Raw genomic sequence first — 22412 nt, forward strand, 5'->3', positions numbered from 1 at the left:
CTTAACTTCTCCTGGTTTTCTCTCTGTAAACAGAACCAGAACCAGAACCCAGTCTGCTTCTGCTTTAATTCTTCACATCTTCTCAGCAAACAGAAGATGTTTTTATTCTCTGACAGTTGAACCAGGAAGTTAAACCTTTGTTCTCTCAGTGGGAATCTTGGACCGACCCGTTTGTTCAGATTCTTTAGCTGTGAGCTCACAGTCACTTCCTGTTTCCTCTCAGACTGAATAAAGCCCCAAGATGGAGTAACGTGATCAGAACCAGGAGGACAAAGCTGAGCAGCTATAATATTAAAGTTAATAATAAATCTAATAATAAAGAGGAAGTCATGGTTCTGATCCAAAGCTCCAGATATGAGGATTAAAGATGGAGGCTCAGACACAAAGTCTGCTTCTTTCTAATTAATCGTCACGCGGCATCAAAATGTTTGAATGCTCCTTATTTCATCCTCATCATTATTTAGATCTGCTTCTGTTTCCTCTCCAGTCATTTTACTACTTTATCTCTCTGATATTAATGCGCTCTCACCTGTCAGCATCTTACTGGCTTTGCCTTCTGGGAGGAAAGCTGTTGGATTTTGTAAAAGGACCAACAGAAAATGGAGGAAAAAGAAGGAGAGAACAAAAAGGAGAAGGACAGCAGCTCTGCCCAGGGCACAGCTCTGGAAGGTGAATAGAGGAGTTTAGAAAAGTCAATTGGTCCCTGGATCACAGAGCAGATACAAGCACTTTAAAGCTGATTGCTGCAGATTAATTTCTCTTTTTCTCTATTTTTATCCACCAGCCTGGTGAGAAGTGCTCCGTGTAGCAATCAAACACAAGGAGATGTACATGTATATATATTCTTTGTAGATGTTTCCACTTGTTATTCAGGATTATTCATTATTTTTCTATTTATTGATCCTCAGTAAATGACATTACTAGAGCTGCACCTTTAACCCATCAGGCTGCTGAAACTAATTAACCAGCCTCCAGTGGAGGAGCTAGGCTGATAAAAAGAGAAGAAGAACTGAGAGGAAAGGTATTTAATCTCAGGTAAACTCACCTTGACAGGGGGCGGAGCCTCAGGTGAGTCGGTTACAGTCAGGTATCAGATCAGGAGAAACAGGTTCTGACTGCATTTAGCAGCAGAACAGAACAGAGAGAAGAACTAAGAGGAAAGGTGTTTAAAGTCAGGTAAACTCACCTGGACAGGGGGCGGAGCCTCAGGTGAGTCAGTTACAGTCAGGTATCAGATCAGGAGAAACAGGTTCTGACTCCATTTAGCAGCAGAACAGAACAGAGAGAAGAACTGAGAGGAAAGGTGTTTAAAGTCAGGTAAACTCACCTGGACAGGGGGCGGAGCCTCAGGTGAGTCAGTTACAGTCAGGTATCAGATCAGGAGAAACAGGTTCTGACTCCATTTAGCAGCAGAACAGAACAGAGAGAAGAACTGAGAGGAAAGGTGTTTAAACTCAGGTAAACTCACCTGGACAGGGGGCGGAGCCTCAGGTGAGTCGGTTACAGTCAGGTATCAGATCAGGAGAAACAGGTTCTGACTCCATTTAGCAGCAGAACAGAACAGAGAGAAGAACTGAGAGGAAAGGTGTTTAATCTCAGGTAAACTCACCTTGACAGGGGGCGGAGCCTCAGGTGAGTCAGTTACAGTCAGGTATCAGATCAGGAGAAACAGGTTCTGACTCCATTTAGCAGCAGAACAGAACAGAGAGAAGAACTGAAAGGAAAGGTGTTCAAAGTCAGGTAAACTCACCTGGACAGGGGGCGGAGCCTCAGGTGAGTCAGTTACAGTCAGGTATCAGATCAGGAGAAACAGGTTCTGACTCCATTTAGCAGCAGAACAGAACAGAGAGAAGACTCTGGATCAGGGTGAGTGTGAACTTGTTCTGCTTTTCTCTCTGTGGACTGTGAACAGAACCAGGAACAGAACTCAGTCTGGTTCTCCTTCAGAACCAAGCTGCTGCTTCATGTAACCGTGGTGCTGGTCAGGCTCTGATTTCCTGCTTATCAGCACCAACAAACGCTCAGTTTCCTTCCTTTGTCTCTTTTCTTCAGACTTCGCTGCACTTCTAATTACCCGGTTTGACTTTGGACTATAACGAACTCTGTTTCATCAGTCTGCCTGCCTGTCACTCTGGTTCTGACCCATTACCTGTCTTTTTAATAAACTGTCTAAAACGTTTCTCTGCTTGGCCGGCTGAATTCTGGATCCTCTGTTTCTGTTCCTGGCAAAAATGAGAGATAATATTTCTAAAAACTATTTTAAAGCTTCTGTGTTTTAGTTGTTCAGTTTGACTGGTACTGGTTCTGTTACTGCTCTACAGCTTCTTCCTCATAATGTAAGATGATAATGATAATATTAATAATAAGTAGAAGAATATATTTTATTTAGAAGCTCCTCTCAAAACACTCAAGGTCACTGCTGTCAAATGAAAATAAAAACAACAATAAAACAAATAAAACTTTATTAATCAAAGTTCAAATCACAGAGAATAAAGTCTTGAAGAGGTGTGTTATCAGTCTGGATTTAAACAGGTGTAGAGAGTCAATATTCTGATGTCTGATGGGAGAGAAGTCCAGAGTTTGGGACGCTCTGCTCCCAAAGGTGCTGAGGAGAAAAAGAGAACAGAGAGATGGAAGGAGGAGGAAGATCTGAGGGAGAGGAGGCTGAGATGACATGAAGGAGATCAGATAAAGAGGAGTGAGGCTGTGGACGACCTTAAATGGAAACAGAAGAATTTAGAATTGATGAGCGTCATGGTTGACCAGCCTTGGTTTGTCTGCTGTTCAGTTCCTAACCTCTAAGTAATAGGTTAGCTTTCATTGTTCTCTGAAACAGTCCACAACGATGTTTGTCTGCCAGTGTCTACGACTGTCACTGACATCTTCAACCCTTGGAGTAAACCAGAGAACATCACTGTGTAATGCTGTTTATCTGAATTAACACTATATTTCAATCAATAAATCCTCTTTACTAGGCTAGTGAAACTTAAAGATAGAAAGAAGCTGAGCTAAGGAACTATTTACTTGCCAAAAGAAAAAAAAGAAGAAACAAAAGTGGTTGATCATGATCAGAATAATTCAGTGAATCCTGGTTCACTGCAGATCTGATGTACAGAACACAGGATGAGGTTAAAGTAGCTTTACTAATTCAAAACAACATTTGGTAACTGTTTCAACCCATGCACAATGCAAATCCCAAGTTACACAAAACGTTATTAGAGGAAATCACATTTTAAAGAATAATTTGCTCGGTAAAATCCTTATTTTTAGGAGCGCTTGTTTTATCGATGCAGTTCTACCTCCGGGCACTAGGGGTCGCACTAGCAATCAGACGCTAAACACGGTCACTCCTAAAGTTAAATAAAACGCCTTTAAATCACACTAATATAATAAAATAATAACAGGATTTCAGCAGATTTCCCCTCAGCATGGGGAAGTGGGTGTTGTGTCGGCTTTCCAGCTCCGTCTGGAATCCACATTCCTGTAAAGGCTGAGAAGAAATAAACAAAGCTGTTTCTGGCATGGTTAGATTCCTTTCCTCCTGCGCCTGATGCTGAAGTTAAGACAACAGACTTAACTCTGATTTACCCAGTCATGTCCCCCAGGTGAAGAGAGATTTCTCCAAGGTGCTGGATGGTGCGTCTTTGGGCCCATGGTGGTTCAGGCCCGTCTCCCTCCTCCTATGTCTCAGGCAGGAAGAAGGTGAAGGCTGGGTGGCAGCCCCCTTAAGAAGGAGCAGACTTATCTTTGAATCGGCCGGCAGTTCCTCCCCATGTCAGGGAGGAACTGAGTTTGAGAGAGGCTCATGTCTCACTCAGCTCATGGCCTCTTCCAGGCCCCATGCATGGCTCCTGCAGGGAAGCCCCTCCTTTAGAGTCCCAGGACGGAGCAGAATGTGAACTGGACCTCTGGCCAGGGGTAGACTGAAGACTGGGGGGTCGTCCTGTGGGAGCAAGCTTTTGCACTGATCGCACCCTGCAGAGAGGGCTGTCTCTCTGGAAGTGTGAAATTCCTTTGCTCACAAACCCCTTTAGAGTTGTCCTCCAGCTACATGGCCAGAATTCAATCTGACATCAAATTTATCATCATGGCTTTAATATCATGGCACAAGATAGAGCTACAGACGTTCTGTTCATCGACTGGTTTTCTGGGACTTCAGTCAGATGCAAAGTTGGTTCCTCTGAAGGAACGAGGTTCATCTACAGCTGTGTTTAAGGAGGAAAATAAAAAGACAATCATGTTAAAGTCAGACTGTTTGACTCTGAGTTCAGTTCATATAATAAAGTCTCAGCTGATTGTTTTCATGCCACTAAAAGCTGAACTGTTCCTTTGCCTTTAAGCCATCTTTGGACACCAGTAGATTTCTTCGTCTGGACGCCTCAACATTTCAATGAGACGTCTTTCTGTGCAGTGAAAAGGTTGACTTTTCATTTTTCTCAATCAAAACATTTAAATCCCAACACATCTCTTCATTCTGATGTGTCTACTTTGGAATTAGATACATTTTCCACATTCTAATATAGGTTTTATGGCTGATTTATGACATCATTTTATTATTATTTTCTATCAGGAACCAGGGATAGGAACACTAATATATTACTGTATACCAGCCTTCCCTGCCCCTCATATTATTAAAAAACAACAGCTGACATGTGGGATAATGATTCAAATCATGATCTGAGTCATTATACCATTGAAGGACGACTAAAGGCCAGAATAATAATAAACCTGAGTTTTTTAACAGAGACAATCTTGCAAAGGGGATGGAAACATTTGATATTGTACTTTCAAAAAAGCAAACCCAGTAATGAATGATCAGAACCAGCTGGTACCGGACCTTCTGAAGCCATGTCTGTGTAAAGGTCAGGAAGTACTGAAGCTGGTAAACAAGCTCATTCATGGCTGCAGGGTTCTGGAGGTCTGCAGACGGATCCACTGACTTTCTGCTGGTCTGTGGTTCTGGTTCTTGGTACCAGGAGAACTTCTCTGGTTTCATTCCAGACTGGTATCCAGCAGTCCACAGATGATGGACTAAACGGGGACGTCCTTGTCCCAGATGTCCTCTCTGCTGCAGCTCAGGCAGGACTGGTTTAAAAGCAAATCAAAATCCTTTAAAACTGTTCCAGCAGTTCTTCAGTTTGGTCCCAGACGGCATCTTCAGTAAAAACAGTCAGAACTTCTTTCTGTTTCAGCTTGATGGAGCTCCCTTAGCCAGGAGACGGTCCCTGCATCCCTCTGTGCATTTTATCTGCTCCTGGTCATCATGATCAGAGGCCCACAGTGAGGACAGCAGCAGAAGCTGCTGGACCTGGACAGGGTTCCCTCAGTCTACTAAAACCCAAAGCAGGAGTCCAAAGACCTTCTGTAGGAGCATTCTTCAGCTGATGCTGCCATCTGGTGGTAGAAACATCACCCTACAGTCAGATGGCAACAAAGGATTTCATGTCAACCTGCAGGAAATAGATGCTGGAATGACTGACAACTGGTGGCTATCATTAACGGGAACATCCTCCCTCATCAAGAAAAATGTGATTAATGTTTACAGCACTGATTTTATGGATCATGTTAGCTGTCATGCTGACATGTTTTAGCTTTATAAAGACAGACAGCTGTGCTGCTTCATGTTTCAGTGTCAGCTACTGGCCATCTAACTTATAGGGGTCTGATAGGAGTCTGTGTGTGTTCATGGGTATTTAGTATTTAAGTGAATAATGTTTTGGATGTTCTCTGTCCAGTATGTTCAGTTTCTATTCTAACTTCACCATAGAATAAATTATTTGTTAGAAGTAAATCCTAAAACATGATGAGTAAATTTAGATCTTTTATTTTTCAGAGATAAAATGGAGGAGCCTCTAGAAGAGAAGCAGCAGGATTTAGGTAAGTTATCTGAAGCAGAAATATGTGAAATTATTTCTTTCAAACTGAAACAGGGTTTCATCAAGTTGACTAACGACCGTTTTCATTTGGTTGTGTTTAAATAAGTATGTGTGATGGGAGGAACAGGTTTGCAGTACAATACATCAGGAATCATTCATCTATGGACTGATTCCTGGATTCATTGAATAATCAGATCCTGTCTCTGTCCCCATAGTATCTGATAAAACAGGATGGGTTTCCCCTCCTGAGACGGTCCAATAAAAAATGAAAATATCACCTTTCAGCCAAGCTGTTCTCCATTTACCGCCCTGGGGCAGTAAATGGAGAACAGCTGTGTGAGGAAGACCCAGAACCAGCCTCCACCTGCTCAGATGTCATGATGTTACATGTTATTCTCTAGTATTTAAAACTGGTAGTGCCAAAGGGGTGTCCAGTACCATCCACCACCCCTCCAAAGGGTAGTTGGTGCCAGCGTCCTCCCAAGCAACCTACCCAGAACCCGCATTGTCTGGATCAATTTTATTGATGAAGAATCCCATAAAGTCATTACTGCTGAGAGCTAAGGGAATGATGGATCAACTGTATTAAAGAGAAATCTAGGATTACTTTTATTCCCCTCTATTAATGACGATAATATGCTGCTGTAACTCTGTGAAGGATCTTTTTATTCAACAGTAGACTGTTTTTACAGATTAGGTAGTATTCTTCTTGATGTGTAGAGCGCCACAGAGAACAATCCATGGATTCAATGGAAGAATCCAACTGGTCACATGTAGACAGAATCAGATGGTCCTCACTATTAAGCAGTAATAGAACAAGAACAGGTTTTTAAGACCTAAGGAGGCACAATAAACAGTCTGTGATGATCCCTGTGTGCTACAACATGTCTAATTGCTCTTAATCACATTTTTCTCAGTTTGAATTAATCATGTTTCTGTCTGCAGAGAAAACACTTCTCAGTGTTCGCCCAGAGTTTGTGAAGAGGGTTTCTGAGGAAGTCCTGAAACAGCTCCTTGACTCCCTTGAAGCTGGTGGTGTCTTAAATCATTCAGAAACAGAGGCAATACTTCAAAAGAACCAAACCAGAGCAGACAAGGCCCGCTCCACCATAGATGTTGTGAGGAAAAAAGGACCCGACTCCTGCAAAATGATGATCCAACATCTTCAGCTAAAAGATGCTACACTGTCCAATCAGCTGGGTTTGTCCTTTGCCTTATCTGCTCAGCCAGGTGAGGCTACACAGTTCTGTGATGCTGCTGTTACTGCAAAGTTAACTGTCTTCAAGGGCCTTTACAGAAACATTAGTTAGAACTCACAGACATGCCCAATGAAACACAGACATAGTCAATTAGCTGTACTCACAAGACTGACTTTTTTTAAAAGACACATTTAAGATCACATCTGAAATGTCTCCAGTCTGAGTCTAGCTTGGATTCAGGACTAGGGGAGGTCAACAAGTTTTATGTTAACAGGTCTCTGCATTTTAGGCCTATGGAACAGATGGTTGCCTACATGTGCCAAGGCAGATTTGCCCTAAGAAAATGATACCTCAAAACAATATCCTGATTACATGAATAACTTTATTAAATCCAGATTAGAGCCAACATCAAAGTAGGAAGACCACAGTAATGTTATAGGGACTTTTTGTATGACCTTTCACCACTGGTCCATCCATTTGTAAGTGTGGTGTGAATGGCAGAAAGCCTGCCATCTTCAGCACTCAACAACCCAAGAACAACAAATGACAGGAGAACCTGGGCCTGGAGGGCTGCAGCACCCCCATTCTGCCAGACACAAAGCATCACCCTGAGACAGCTATATGCCCCACACAGAAGTAAGTCACCAGTGAGGCACAGTAGTGGCAGCTCTAAGGACAAAGAGGCACAAAGTGAGATGCAGGGGACCAAACCCCTCTAACCCAGCCGAGCAGACCAAGACCAGGAACTGATCCACCGATAACCCAGGGCATGACTTAACCTCTGGCAATAGGACTGCCAACACCAAGCTCGCTTATGCAATCATTAATACAGTAATTTTAAATAACAGACAGTTTAAACCTGGTACATTTAACTTCTGCAGAAGCTGACTGGTAGATTCAAACAGGTTTTCTGATCAAGGCAGTCATTGAGGTCTAGTGTCCTGCAACTTTTATATACATCTGCTTTAACACACCTGAGTCAAATAATCAAGTCATTAGCAGGACTATGACTGCATACAGAGGAGCTAATTCAGCCATTTGATTCAGTTGTGTTGGATACATCTTAAATTTGGAGTTGAAGACCCCTGATCTAGGGTCTTTGAAGCTCGTTCATAAATCATTCTCAGTGGTTTGATTGTTGAGGCTCCTGCCTGTGACTTAGAGGGTAGTTACACAATAATTCAGTTATAACTCTAAATGTAGAATAAACAAAGCAATAGTGAACTAGTAGTTAGAGCAGGGCTCTCTTTTCCTGGAAAGGGTGATTCCTTGGTTTGAATCCCACAGATTCCACCCTGGGTCCCTGAGCAAGACCCCTAGTCCCATAATGCTCCTGGGTGGTTCCCAGTGGTAGCTCATTGGTCATTGACAGATGGGTTAAACACAGAGGTCATATTTCACCGGGATGTTTGTTTTAATTAGAAATAAAGATTATTAATATTATCGTTATTAAAGCTTTCTATAAAAATCTTGAATTGTCAGTGTTTCAGTTTTGAGCTCTGGGAAAGAAGCTGTTTAAGTCTCTAATTTGTTTATTTAATGTCCCTAATCCTTTTTCTGATAGAAGTGGGAGAAACAGTTCATTGCCAGGTGGGTGGGATGTGTGGAAATATGTCTGGCCCTTTCCTGGACTCATAGCATAGATCTGTAGATGGCATCCCATAATCCCCTGTGCTGATCTCAACACCTGTGCTAAATCCTTCTTCTCCTGTGCAGTGCTGCTGCCACACCACACGGTCACACTGAGACACAAAATGCTTTTGATTGTGGCTCTATAAAAGTTTCTTAGCAGCTAAGTAGAAAGTCCAGTTCATTTTAGTTTCCCTAGAAAAGGAGAAGTTGTTGGGTCTTCTCCACCAGGTGGGAGGTTTCACAGTCCAGGAGGTCAGAGGAGATATGAATGACCTGCTCCACCACCTCCCCCTGTATGTAGAGAGGAGCATGTTCAGTTCTCCTGGACCTCCTGTAGTCCACTATGACCTACTTGATCTTATTATTTTTATAGTGGGTCTCACCATTGTTGGATATGAGATCCACCACAGTAGTGTCATCCACATGTTTCTGACCACAGTGTTGAAGAATGAGCTGATGTCCACAAAGAGCATCCCACCATAGGTGATGGGAGACTGTAGATGAGTCAGAGCTGAGTGAAGGGCCAACAAGACAGCATCCTCTGTAGAACAGTTCTCCCTGTAGGTGAACTGTAGGCTGTCCAGGCCAGCAGGAATGGTATCCTTGGTGTCCTTCAGGATTCTCTCAAAGCACTTCATGATGACAGGCAGGTCAAGGCAGGTTTATTTATAAAGCATGTTTCAGTAACAAGATAATTCAAAGTGCTGAATGTACGCTGCATAGGTGCTTTCTGGATCAGATCTACACAGAGTTCTTTCAGCTGTTGCAGCTGTTTTTTTTAAGAGACGGAGCAATGACAAAGGACAGCAGTCATTGTAAACAATTACGAGCAGTGATGGATGCCGACTGGATCAACCTACCTACTGCCATAAATAACCCCAAGGATGCAGAAGCAGCAAGCTCCAGTGAGTGAGTAGCTTGATTGAGCTCACACGAGAAGTGGGTTCCTTTAAATTAAGGTTAAAAACCTAAACAATAAACATTGATTTAAAGGAACTCTGGGCTTCAGTACTTCTGTAGTCCTCAGAGTTTGTTCCAGATAAGTGGAGCATAGGAACTAAATTCTGCTTCTAAATGTTTGGTTCTGGGGATGCAGAGTAGACCTGAGCCTCTGATGTAAACTTATATACTGACCTACTGGTTCCATCCTAATACCCTCAATAACAGCTCCTAGCTCCTGTTCAGTAACCCATCACTGGGTCAACATGAAGAACTCTATTGTGGGGAGGAAAGGAGCTTTGGACTGCTGTAAGAGAGAAAGCATACTGACTACTTTTCCTACCTCCTTCATTGCTGACTGCACTATTCAGACAGTCCTTATCATGGTGACCATCGGCACTCCGCTTTGGCTAAAGAGTCCTTACCCTATAGAGGTAAAGGAATTGAGGCCCTGTCCTACATGTAGGATATAAACCAGTCAAGTTTAACAGAAAGACTCAGTTTTCCAGGCGATCTAATAGAATGGAGAATTAAACAGTGTCAAATTCTGCACTTAGGTCCAATAATACCAGTACTGTTGACCTGAGTATTATTGGACCTAAGTCCAATAATGTTACATAATTAAATATTTTATTTCTCCCTTGTTATGGTCTGTAGTAGTAATGACCTCCCTGTTTAGACAACTTGTTGCAATACCTGATACAGAAGACCCAAAGAATTCAGTTGAGCTGCTTCAAAAAACTTACAGAAATAAATGTTCTATGTGAGACATGAAAACAGCCAGGAACACTAGCAGGAACCCCTGAAATGGAAAGAGGTTAGTTAGACAAGTTAATATCTGTAAAGGACTCTGTGAGTCCTAGTGAACACTAAAATAAAGCCACCAACCTTCTCAGAGTCCAGGAGGGTGCACTGGATCCACTAAGTAGGTCCTGGGGCTCCGTCTTGGTCCTGGTAGAGGTGAAGTTACAGGAAGTGGGTTGTAGGTTCACTTAATGATGATGGGGAACAGGCCTGAAACAGAAATGATCTGAAACCAAGTTGGGTCATACACAGAGTGCAGAACCAGACAGAGGTATCCACAAGGGACTAAGAGGGCTTGATTAAAAACAGCAGGTTGGTGTCCAGAATTCAGAGGCCAAATGAGAGTCTGACCAGGTGAAGGCAGGCAAGACACGCACAGAACACTGCATTGTCTACTCTCACTATGGCTTTTCAAGAAACTGGTGGGGAATGACTGTGGGAGACTGGTATATAAAGGCAGGATTGCAGGTAACAGGAATGAAGGTAATTAGGGCAGTAACAGGTGCTGCTGCTCCCACTAATTAGCAGAGCAGAGTGGAGCAGGTCAGAGAGTGGCAAACAGTCAGCTGGTCCACAACACAACAGATAGACAACTATCTGCTGCAGAGAAGATTTATGACAAATTCCTATAAAACCAATATATTTACTGTCAGTATTGGATTTTAATAGGCTCATGAAATCTTGTGTGCAAACCCCCACTGAAAAGATCAGAACTAGTTCTGATAATTTGTGTCTCACTGAAGTGTCTCCTTTTGTGTCTTTATTCAGCTGTTTTTGGTCGGTGTCAACGAGACCTTAAAGAGTTTCTGAAGATGAATTTCCAATGTCTGAATGAAGGCATTCCTAAAGCTGGAAAAAAAACCTTTCTGGATCAGATCTACACAGAGCTCTACATCACAGAGGGAAGAAGTACAGAGGTCAATGATCAACATGAGATTAGACAGATTGAAACAGCATCCAAGAAAACCAGTGGTTCAGAAACAACAATTAGACGAGAAGACATCTTTGAACTCCCACCTGGAAGAAAAGATCCAATCAGAACAGTGATGACAATGGGCGTGGCTGGCATTGGGAAAACAGTCTTAACACAGAAGTTCATTCTGGACTGGGCTGAAGGCAAAACCAACCAGGACATCCACTTCATATTTCCATTCACCTTCAGAAAGCTCAATGCACTGAAAGGAGAAAAGTTCAGCTTGGTGGACATTGTTCATCACTTCTTCACTGAGACCAAAGAAATCTGCAGCTTTGAACAGTTCAAAGTTCTCTTCATCATTGATGGTCTGGATGAGAGTCGACTTCCTCTGGACTTCCACAACAATATGACTGTGACAGATGTCACAAAGTCTACCTCTGTAGATGTTCTGCTGACAAACCTCATCAGTGGTGATCTGCTTCCCTCTGCTTTCCTGTGGATAACCACGAGACCTGCAGCAGCCGGTAAGATCCGAAAACAGTTCATTGACCTGGAGACAGAGATCAGAGGGTTCACTGACCCACAGAAGGAGGAGTACTTCAGGAAGAGATTTGGTGATGAGAAGGAGAAGGCCAGCAGGATCATCTCCCACATCAAGACATCACGAAGCCTCTTCATCATGTGCCACATCCCAGTCTTCTGCTGGATCACTGCTAATGTTCTGGAGGACGAGTTAAAGATCAGAGGCCAAGGAGAGCTACCAAAGACCCTGACTGAGATGTACATCCGCTTCCTGGAGACTCAGATCAAACAGAAAAACATCAAGTATGAAGGAGGACCTGAGCTAAAAACACTCTGGACTCCAGAGAACATAGAGAATGTTCTGCCTCTTGGAAAACTGGCTTTTGAGCAGCTTCTGAAAGGAAACCTGATCTTCTATGAATCAGACCTGAAAGATTCTAAGATTGATGTCCAAGAGGCTCCTCTCTATTTAGGGTTCTTCACTGAGATCTTTACAGAGGAGAAAGGGATGGACGGTGACTCGGTCTATTCCTTCGTTCATCTGAGCATTCAGGAGTTTCTGGCTGCAGTCTACATGTTCCACTGCTTTACCAGCAGGAAGACACAGGTGGTGAAGAACTTCCTGAGGGAAGATTACACCAGCTGGATCAAAAAGGTGAAGAACTTCCTGGGAAAAGGACATAATTACTCATCTCTGCATAAGTTCATGAAGGCAGTCATGGATAAATCCCTCAGAAGTGAAAATGGCCACCTGGACCTGTTTGCTCGCTTCCTTCATGGCCTCTCTGTGGAGTCCAACCAGAGACTCTTGGGAGGCCTGCTGGGTCAGACAGAGAACAGTCCAGAAACCATCCAGAGAGTCATCAACAACCTGAAGAAGATGAACTATGATAGAATATCTCCTGACAGAAGCATCAACATCTTCCACTGTCTGATGGAGATGAAGGACCTCTCAGTTTATCAGGAGATCCAACAGTTCCTGAAATCAGAGAAGGAGCTCTCAGAGATCCAGTGCTCAGTTCTGTCCTATATGCTGCAGATGTCAGAGAAGGTTCTGGATGAGTTGGACCTGGAGAAGTACAACACATCAGAATCAGGACGACGGAGACTGGTTCCAGCTGTGAGGAACTGCAGAAAAGCTCGGTGAGTCCAGATGTCTTCATTGACTGATGCTGATTCAGCATTATTGCCGTCCGGTTTATTCTTCATTATTCAGTCGGTTCTGGACGTTTTTGGACCTTTAACTACTTCCTTCATACTTTGGACTATTTCAACCATCAGATTTCTAAATCTTCAGCTCATTCAGGTCAGCTCTGCTGCAGCTTTTGGTATTTAGAGATTTTGATCTTTTAGAAAGATTCAATCATCCAGAGACACATTTTAAACTTTAAACAGCTCTTCACTCTTTGGGCTGTTACCCATAATTCACCTCTTTAGAAAATCACTCTTTAGGTCAGGGCTATTGAACTGATGGTCTGTGGGCCACTTCTGGTCCGCTGGTGATGGTAATCTGGGCCGTAAATGACTTCTTTGTGAAAACTAAATAAATCAGAGAAGATCAGAAACATTGTGTGAAAAACGGCCCAGATGAGCGGCATGGTTGAACAGCCTTGGTTTGTCTGCTGTTCAGTTCCTAACCTCTAAGTAATAGGTTAGCTTTCATTGTTCTCTGAAACAGTCCACAACTATGTTTGTCTGCCAGTGTCTACGACTGTCACTGACATCTTCAACCTCAGTTTATATGAGCATCAGTTATGTGTGTCTGTTTGGGTGAAAGTGTTTATATTTCCGTGAACACTCTCCAGAGGCCATTGTCCTTGATGTTCTCAGCCGGCCAACAGTTCAGAAAGCATCCACAGATGTTAGCGGGGGAGGAGGGAGCGGGGGAGAGTTCTGAGCATTGTCCGCCATAACAAACAGGAGTTATTATAGATAGGGAAGGCATAATCCAAATACTTTATTTGTTATGAGACAAGCTGCACTGACTTTCCTGGCAGCTTTAAGTCATTGCTGGCTCCAAATGGTGAAATCCAATATTATTCCTAATTGTTGGGCTTTTCCCCACTTCACTTCCAGATTTCATCCCATCTCCCCTTGAGTCCAACCACCGAAGCCAGTCTGTGTACCAGCACAGCCAGCTTTTCGGCTCTGCTCCTCCACCTTCCAGATCTTTCCGTTCACTGCCTTACACTGCGCGTCATATGCAGCCGGTAGACTGATCAAGGCCAAATGGCTACCGACATCCGCTGTATTTGCTGATACATCAAAAATCCACCAATAAGTAGAAATCCAAGTATCCTGAATCCAAATATGCAAACGTTTCAAACGTCCAGAAATGACAAAGTCGAAAGACACACATCGTTTTCCATCCAGGAATGTAGGGTGTATCCCACAAAATTAGTCAAATCAGGACCAGACAGGTCCCCCTTTCGTTGCCCACCCGTTGAAAATTTTTGATTAATAGCATTGAGAGACCAACTTACCAGATCCATGTTTTTCAGAGTTCAGGTGATATGAAGAACGTGCTCAGAAAGACAAGACATAGCAGCAGAAGCAGGAGAGGGGGAGGGGTGGTGAAAGCTGGAGAGGAGAGAAAAATCACGACCGACCTCAAAGAGAGACAGAACATAAAAAGAGACAGAACATAAAAATGAACAGTGTCCTGCCTTTTGTCAAAAGACAGCAATACATTTGTGGTGTGAATAAATTACATAAATAAGATTATAAACTAGTTCATAGTTTAAAATGAGTCAAAGTATTGAGTTAAACAGGTTCTTCACCCAGTTTGACTCCCCTCACACTGGCCCCCTCCCTGCCCTCAACCCTCCACACGTCTCCAATCCACAGTCCTCCAGACACCTACCATCCCCCCTGCCGCCACTCTCACCAACCCCCGACCCATCCACACCTTCGGTCCTGCCTTCCTCCCTCTTCACAGTCACACCAATGCAGGTGAGAGGGCAGCTGATGAGGCTGAAACAGAGGAAAGCTGCAGGACCAGACGACATCCCCCCCAGGCTGCTGAGGACCTGTGCTGATGAGCTCTGTGAGGTCCTCAGCTACATCTACAACCTGAGCCTCAGCCTCGGGGTGGTGCCCATCCTGTGGAAGACCTCCTGTGTGGAACCGGTTTCCAAAACACCGCACGCCAGGGAACCGGCCCACTTCAGACCAATCACCCTGACCTCCCACCTGATGAAGACCATGGAGCGCCTCATCCTAGCTCACCTGCGCACCGTGGTGAGCCCCACCCTGGAACCGCTGCAGTTTGCCTACCGGCCCAACATCGGGGTAGAGGACGCCATCATCTACATGCTGCAGCGGGCGCTCACCCACCTGGAGACCACTGGGAGCGCTGTGAGAGTCATGTTCTTTGACTTCTCCAGCGCTTTTAACACCATCAGACCGGTGCTGCTGAGGGGGAAGCTGGAGGACGCTGGGGTGGACAAACATCTGGCTGACTGGACCATGGACTACCTCACTGACCGCCCTCAGTACGTGCGGCTGCACGGCTGTCAGTCAGAGGTGGCACTCTGCAGCACCGGGGCCCCCAGGGCACCATCCTGTCTCCGTTTCTCTTCACCCTCTACACCTTGGACCTCACCTACAACACGGACAGCTGCCATCTTCAGAAGTTCTCTGATGACTCGGCCATTGTGGGCTGTGTGTCTGAGGGGAACGAGCTGGAGTACCGGTCGGTCATCATGGACTTTGTGGACTGGTGTGAGAAGAACCATCTGTGCTTAAACACCAGTAAGACCAAGGAGATGGTGATCGACTTCAGGAGAAGACCCCACCTCACTCACCTGTGAACATCCAGGGGCAGGACATAGAAACTGTGGAGAGTTTCAAATACCTGGGTGTTCATGTCAACAATAAGCTGGACTGGACTCACAACACAGACACTCTGTATAAGAAGGGCCAGAGCCGCCTCCACCTCCTGAGGAGGCTGAGGTCCTTTGGAGTGAGCAGGCCTCTGCTTAAGACCTTCTATGACTCTGTGGTGGCCTCAGTCCTCCTCTTCGCTGTTGTCTGCTGGGCTCCTGGCAGCACAGAGCGGGACAGAAAGAGGCTGAATAAGCTGGTGAGGAAGGCCACTTCTGTCCTGGGCTGCTCTCTGGACTCTGTGGAGGAAGTGGCTGAGAGGAGGGTGTTGTCCAAGCTCACATCCATCATGGACAACACCTTCCACCCCCTGCACCAGACTGTAGAGGAGCTGAGCAGCTCCTTTAGTGCCAGACTTAGACATCCTGTCTGTAAAAAGGAGCGCTACCGCAAGTCATTCTTTCCTGCTGCTATCAGATTATACAATGCTGCACTATAACTGTAACCATAACTGTAACTATAACTGTAATAACTAATGTGCAATAACTACTCTGCAATTCTATTTAATACACTGTGCAATAATCCTGTTAAATAATCCTGTTTAATAAGTGACTTCAGCTGCATAGATATCTCACTACCTCACTGTTGCTCTTACCTGGTACCACTTAATGTAAAACCTCATTCAACTTGTATATAAGTCACCTGAGCGTACATAGGTCACCCTAAATATCTGCTTATTTCTCCTGTGCTTTTATTTTATTTTTTATTTTGATACACTGTACATATGTGGATACACTGTATATACCTTATACCTTGTGCACCTTTCCTCCTTTTAGCACCCTTCATTTTGGTTTAAGTAAATTTCTTCATTGTGAGATCAATAAAGCCCTATCTTATCCTATCTTAAACTCCTTCTGTATTTTATGTAAATGCCTTCCTCTTTCTTCTAAATTCCACTTCTCCTGCCATATATTATTTATTTTATCTTCAATAATTACTTAGATTTCTGCTCTACTTAGCAGGACATCATATTCAATTTGTTTCTCTTTAACTGCTTCATTCGCCAACTTATCTAACTTATCTTATCTAACCCATGTGAAGTGAATACTTATTTTTTGTTGCTTTATACCATATATCAAATAAGTGACTTCATCTAAAAGATCTTGACGGCTTTCAGATTTTCCATTTTTAAAACTAATCAGGCAAGACAATGAATCTGAACAGATAACTAAATTTCTAGGATTCACCTCCAGCACCCATTGTAATGCCAAAATAATTGCTAAAAAAATGTATAAATTATCTGTTCTTCTTCTTTTTATAGAAATATTTTCTTTTGGAATATAAACTGTTACTCCTGTTTTACCATTTTCCTCTTTTGTCATATTTTCATACCTTATATCTAAATACTGCTAAATAGTTTGATACAAACCTCCACAGGACTGTTTTATTTTTGTTTGTTTCTAGATTTACTGTTGGCATTTCAAATAACCATGGAGCAATGTTAGATTTAGTTACAGTTTTACAGCATGCTATTTTATTTATTCCCAAATGATCTGCATAAATATTTCCTTCCCATCCAAAACTCCTTATGTTATGGCCATGCTCCCAACATTCTCTGAATATCTGTTTAGTAGAGTGATTTTCCTCATGCCCTTGTAAATTTAACCAATAATTTATTGTCAGTTTCACCCACCTTAAGTCCAGTGTCATTTCTCCAGTAATCACCTGAAGAGCAGGAATTTGAGACGTTCTAAAAGAACCACAACATATCCTAAGTGCTTTGGCTTGGATTCTGTCTAAATCTAATAACAAAGAATGTGCAGCTGACTTATAGATAAAAACACATTTCTGAATAAAGGTTCCTCAGAGAAGTGAAGGACATCAAGCCTTGTGTGGAGAACTTTCTTCATCTTGGTGGCTGTCTAGCTTCACATAGTCTCCTGGTGTGAGGACAGCAGCAACAGTCCATGACAAGCCAAGCCTAACAACACCACAGTGTCTCTCAGGAGCCCTTTGGCTTGTTCCACTATGTTATGGAGCTGGAACAGAGTTAGAAGAGAAAGATTTCAGCTAACTAGATCCGCTAGAATGTTTTAATATCAGCTGTGGCTTTGCTGTCTACCAGCTAATCTAAGGCTACTAACTGAAATGAAAACAGCCTTATGGGTTTCTTTCATTGTTTTTGAGAACAGAAATAAATAAAACTGCCACATTTTGGCTGAAATGACATGAACTGTCAATCTGTGTATTAATTTTAAACATGTAAGATGTAGAAAAAAAACTGATAAAATTTTTTTCTTATGTTTCTTTTTCAGTTTCACATAAAGATAAAAGCATTTTCAAAACTCAGTCTTTGAATTAAACCTTTGAGTTCTGCTAATTCCATTTATAATTTGATGCTGTAAAATGAATTTAAGCAGTATAAGGTCATTGTAATATTTTATCCTTTTTATACATGACTAACTGGATGTCCGGCCCCTGAGCTTTAGTCCTTCAGTAACTGTGGCCCCCTAAGCAGTTTAGCTGAATAGTCCTGCTCTACGGGGACGTTAACATTTATATTATCTGCATATTATAATTGACTGCGGTAAAGTGAGCCCTCACTTGATTTTGTTGGTCTCGCAAACACTAAGGATTACGGCACAGACGGCTGAGACTACTTTTCAAAAATAAAAGCAGCATGTTTGCGGTGTATCGACTACGTCTTTTCACACATATCATCATTTATGATATATTTATATTCATGCTTCATGCGTCATTTTTTCCATTATTCTGGTCTGCTGGTGAAAACGGAAATATATACTTTGGTCACACTCTTGAGCCTCAAACAACTTATTTTTCCAGGTGACTATCTTCACTTACATATGACAGATGATGATTTCCAGAAGTCCATCTACATGATTTGTGATTTAAAAATAAAACATTTAAAAACCCTTACATTGACTCAAGTTAATTCTAGATAATCATTCATTGCAACTACTTCAGCATGACAGTAGAAAAACCCCTGATGTGGCTCAATACGTTTCAGACAATTCTGATGTGGAATTTCAAAATAAGAGCCATTTGCAATCTCTATAACTCATTTTGACCAAAGTTTCTGCCACTGCAGCAACTAAATAGTAGATAATCAATCGATGCTTCCACTTCAGCATGACAGTAGAACACCCCCAGACAGGCCAGCTGACAGCTTTGCCAGGGCCCGGGACAACGCAGTCTTTTTGCCCCCCCCCTTTACACCTGCTGCCACCACACACACACACACACACACACACACTAAAAAAAGTCAACTTAACTGTATACTTCATGCCCTGGAAATCTCTGTATTTTACACTGGATATTTTCAACCCATCTATTGAATTTAGTGCACTAGTTGATCTTTTCTTCATCAGAAAACAGAAAGCACTGCAGCCAAAATATGGCCTTTTCTGACCTGCTGTATATCAGCCAGTCCCTAAGCTTGATGTATCATGAAACTGTTGACCTTTCAGATTTTGTGATTTTTATTTTATTATTACAATTAAATAATAATAATAATAATAATAATAATAATAATAATAATAATAATAATAATAATGTTATGTTCATAGTGTTTTTCCCCTAATCCACCTCTTATATCTTTCAATCCTTATAATTTTGTCTAGGTTGTGTGCACCTGCCTGTTGCTAAATTTTCCCGCTGTGGGATAAATAAAGGATTAACTAATGTTATTTTATCTTAAATAACACTTTTTAATAGGATATATGTACTGGGTTCTTTCAAGGTGTTAATTACATATTCTGTGTGGGCTCCAGTAACATATGATAGATAATATCTACTTTGAAAGTTAACATGAACTGCTACTGAAGATGACCACTCTGATCTACCTGGATGTTCTCTGGAGGACTGAAACGCCTCAATCAGTGACGTCAGTCTGTGGGTCTGTCGTGGCAATTAGAGAAGTTTCGTCTTCTCTCTCTGCTTCTGTTGCCCGATGTTTTCTTGCTCATGTTTTTTCCCGTGCTTATATAAATGTGTTATGTTTACACTGAATTTAACCGGCTTTTTACAAACCATACAGCTTGATTTCATTTACGGTAATAAATTTTAGCCAAATGGCGCTTCTTTCCCTCTTCATGTTTTTCCGCTTGTGCAGTCCCTCTCTCTCTCTCTCTCTCTCTCTCCGAATCTGATTTGAGAAGCACTGCATATGTTTGTGTTGGGAGCAGAGTGGGCGGGCCGGGCTAAGCCTGCGTGCTGATTGGCTGGCGCGGCTGAGCAATGTACAAGAGGGTAGGGGGAGCAGCAAAGTGCCGTGAGGGAGACTTTAGTGCAGCGTCTGCAAGCAGCGTGGGCGCTGGTCAGAGTGTCAGTTTTGGGGCCCCCCTCGGTCCTGGGCCCGGGCAACTGACCCGTTTGCCCCCCCCTGTTGGCGGGCGTGCCCCCAGATGTTGCTCAGTATGTTTCAGACAATTCTGATTTGGAATTTCAAAATGAGAGCCATTTGAAATCGCTATATATTAACTAATTTTCAACAAAGTTGCTGTAGCTCTAGCAACTAAATACTAGATAATCAATCGATGATTCCACTTCAGCATGACACCTCCAGATGTGGCTCAATAAGTTTCAGTCAATTCTGATGTGGAATTTTAAAAATAAGAGCCACTTAAAAACTATATAATAAACTGTGTTTTAATAAATGAGTTTTCAGTTACAAGTCCCTTAAAATGAGCCTTAAAAGTTGGCACCTAAATTACATGTAAGGTAATTATGTGCAACTGAATTCAAGCACAAGGTGACGCATCAACCCCCCCAGACTAAGTGGTGTTAACGGAGCTCAGAAAGCGTTCATTTAGAGCGTATTTGATCCTGTCTAAAGACACCAGGCTACAGATTTCAGCTGAGATGCTTTAGCAGCTGTCTAAGAGCTACTTGATGATTTTGTGGAGTTGGATTTCATCATCAACCATGATTGATCATTTAATCATGTTCTCCATCAGACTGATTGACTGAAGGTTGTAACTCAGGAAATAATAACTGACCACTGAGTTACTCATGAAAAGGAAACAGTGATTTTATCAGGTTGCAGCAAACAGAAAGAGAGCAAAAGTAAAGCCACCCGCAGCACATAAGCCAAACACTGATGCTCACCCACACACAGAACATCAGCCATGGCCTTGTGAAAGAGGGCAAAATGGAGCCTGGTAGCACGGGGAGCTTACCTGAAGCTGAGCCGGCCTTTGCCTCCATCTGCAGGTGTGAGTGGCTTTAATGCTCAGAGTGGCTCAGAGCTGATAGGTCTGGCTTCAAAACCAGGACCACTTTCTTGTTAGTGGAACTTTAAAAAGAATTCAGAGTTCAAGGGTCACATATTCAATTCAATTCAATTCAATTTTATTTATATAGCGCCAATTCATGAAACATGTCATCTCAAGGCACTTTACAAAATCAAGTTCAATCATATTATACAGATTGGGTCAGATTATACAGATTGGTCAAAAATGTCATATATAAGGAAACCAGTTGATTGCATCAAAGTCCCGACAAGCAGCATTCACTCCTGGAGAAGCGTAGAGCCACAGGGAGAGTCGTCTGCATTGTACATGGCTTTGCAGCAATCCCTCATACTGAGCAAGCATGAAGCGACAGTGGGAAGAAAAACTCCCCATTAACGGGAAGGAAAAACCTCTAGCAGAACCAGAACCGGGCTCAGTATGAACGGTCATCTGCCTCGACCGACTGGGGGTTACAGAAGACAGAGCAGAGACACAACAAGAGAGACAAAAAAGCACAGAAGCACACATTGATCAAGTAATCTGTTCTACATTAGATGGTAGTAGCGGGTGAGTCGTCCTCTCTGGATGATGTCACAGTTAACAGAACGCCAGACCAGGTGTACCTACTATGAAGAAAAAGAGAGAGAACAGAAAGTTAAAGCAGAAATGAGAACACATAATGCATAATTGAAGAACAGTAGAACTCTAAAGAGTGAGAAAATTAGATCCTGATGTCCTCCAGCAGCCTAAGCCTATAGCAGCAAAACTATAAAGGTAGCTCAGAGTAACATGAGCCACTCTAGTTATAAGCTTTGTCAAAAAGGAAAGTTTTAAGATTAGTCTTAAAAGTAGACGGGCTATCTGCCTCACGGACCAAAACTGGGAGTTGGTTCCACAGGAGAGGAGCCTGATAGCTAAAGGATCTGCCTCCCATTCTACTTTTAGAGACTCTAGGAACCACCAGCAGACCTGCAGTCTGAGAGCAAAGTGCTCTGTTAGGAACATACGGGGTAATCAGAGCTCTGATATATGATGGAGCTTGATTATTAAGGGCTTGATACGTAAGAAGGAGAATTTTAAATTCTATTCTTGATTTAACAGGAAGCCAATGAAGGGAAGCTAAAATTGGAGAAATATGATCCCTCTGGTTGATTTTCATCAGAACTCTTGCTGCAGCATTTTGGATCAGCTGAAGACTTTGAACTGCATTTTGTGGACTTCCTGATAGTAAAGAATTACACTAGTCCAGCCTTGAAGTAACAAATGCATGGACCAGTTTTTCAGCATCACTCCTGGACAGAATGTTTCTAATTTTGGCGATATTCCTGAGGTGAAAAAAGTAAACTCTGGAAACCTGTTTAATATGGGATTTAAATGACATGTCTTGGTCAAAAATAACACCAAGATTTTTACCTTTATTACCAGAGGCCAAGTTAATGCCATCCAG

At 42.7% G+C, this 22412-nt stretch overlaps 1 protein-coding gene across 1 annotated transcript in view; it reads left to right on the forward strand.

Annotated features, from left to right (window-relative positions):
- Positions 1 to 1851: 1851 nt before the first annotated feature.
- Positions 1852 to 22412, forward strand: part of LOC118561593 (protein NLRC3-like) — a 52761-nt gene continuing 32200 nt past the window's right edge. The window contains exons 1-4 of the mRNA XM_036133750.1: positions 1852 to 1866; positions 5834 to 5877; positions 6822 to 7106; positions 11219 to 13031. Coding sequence (XP_035989643.1) covers positions 5841 to 5877; positions 6822 to 7106; positions 11219 to 13031 — 2135 coding nt within the window. The 5' untranslated portion in view covers positions 1852 to 1866; positions 5834 to 5840. The remainder of the gene's footprint in view (positions 1867 to 5833; positions 5878 to 6821; positions 7107 to 11218; positions 13032 to 22412) is intronic.

Source organism: Fundulus heteroclitus, unplaced genomic scaffold (genome assembly GCF_011125445.2).
Source record: "Fundulus heteroclitus isolate FHET01 unplaced genomic scaffold, MU-UCD_Fhet_4.1 scaffold_68, whole genome shotgun sequence".
NCBI lineage: Eukaryota > Metazoa > Chordata > Actinopteri > Cyprinodontiformes > Fundulidae > Fundulus > Fundulus heteroclitus.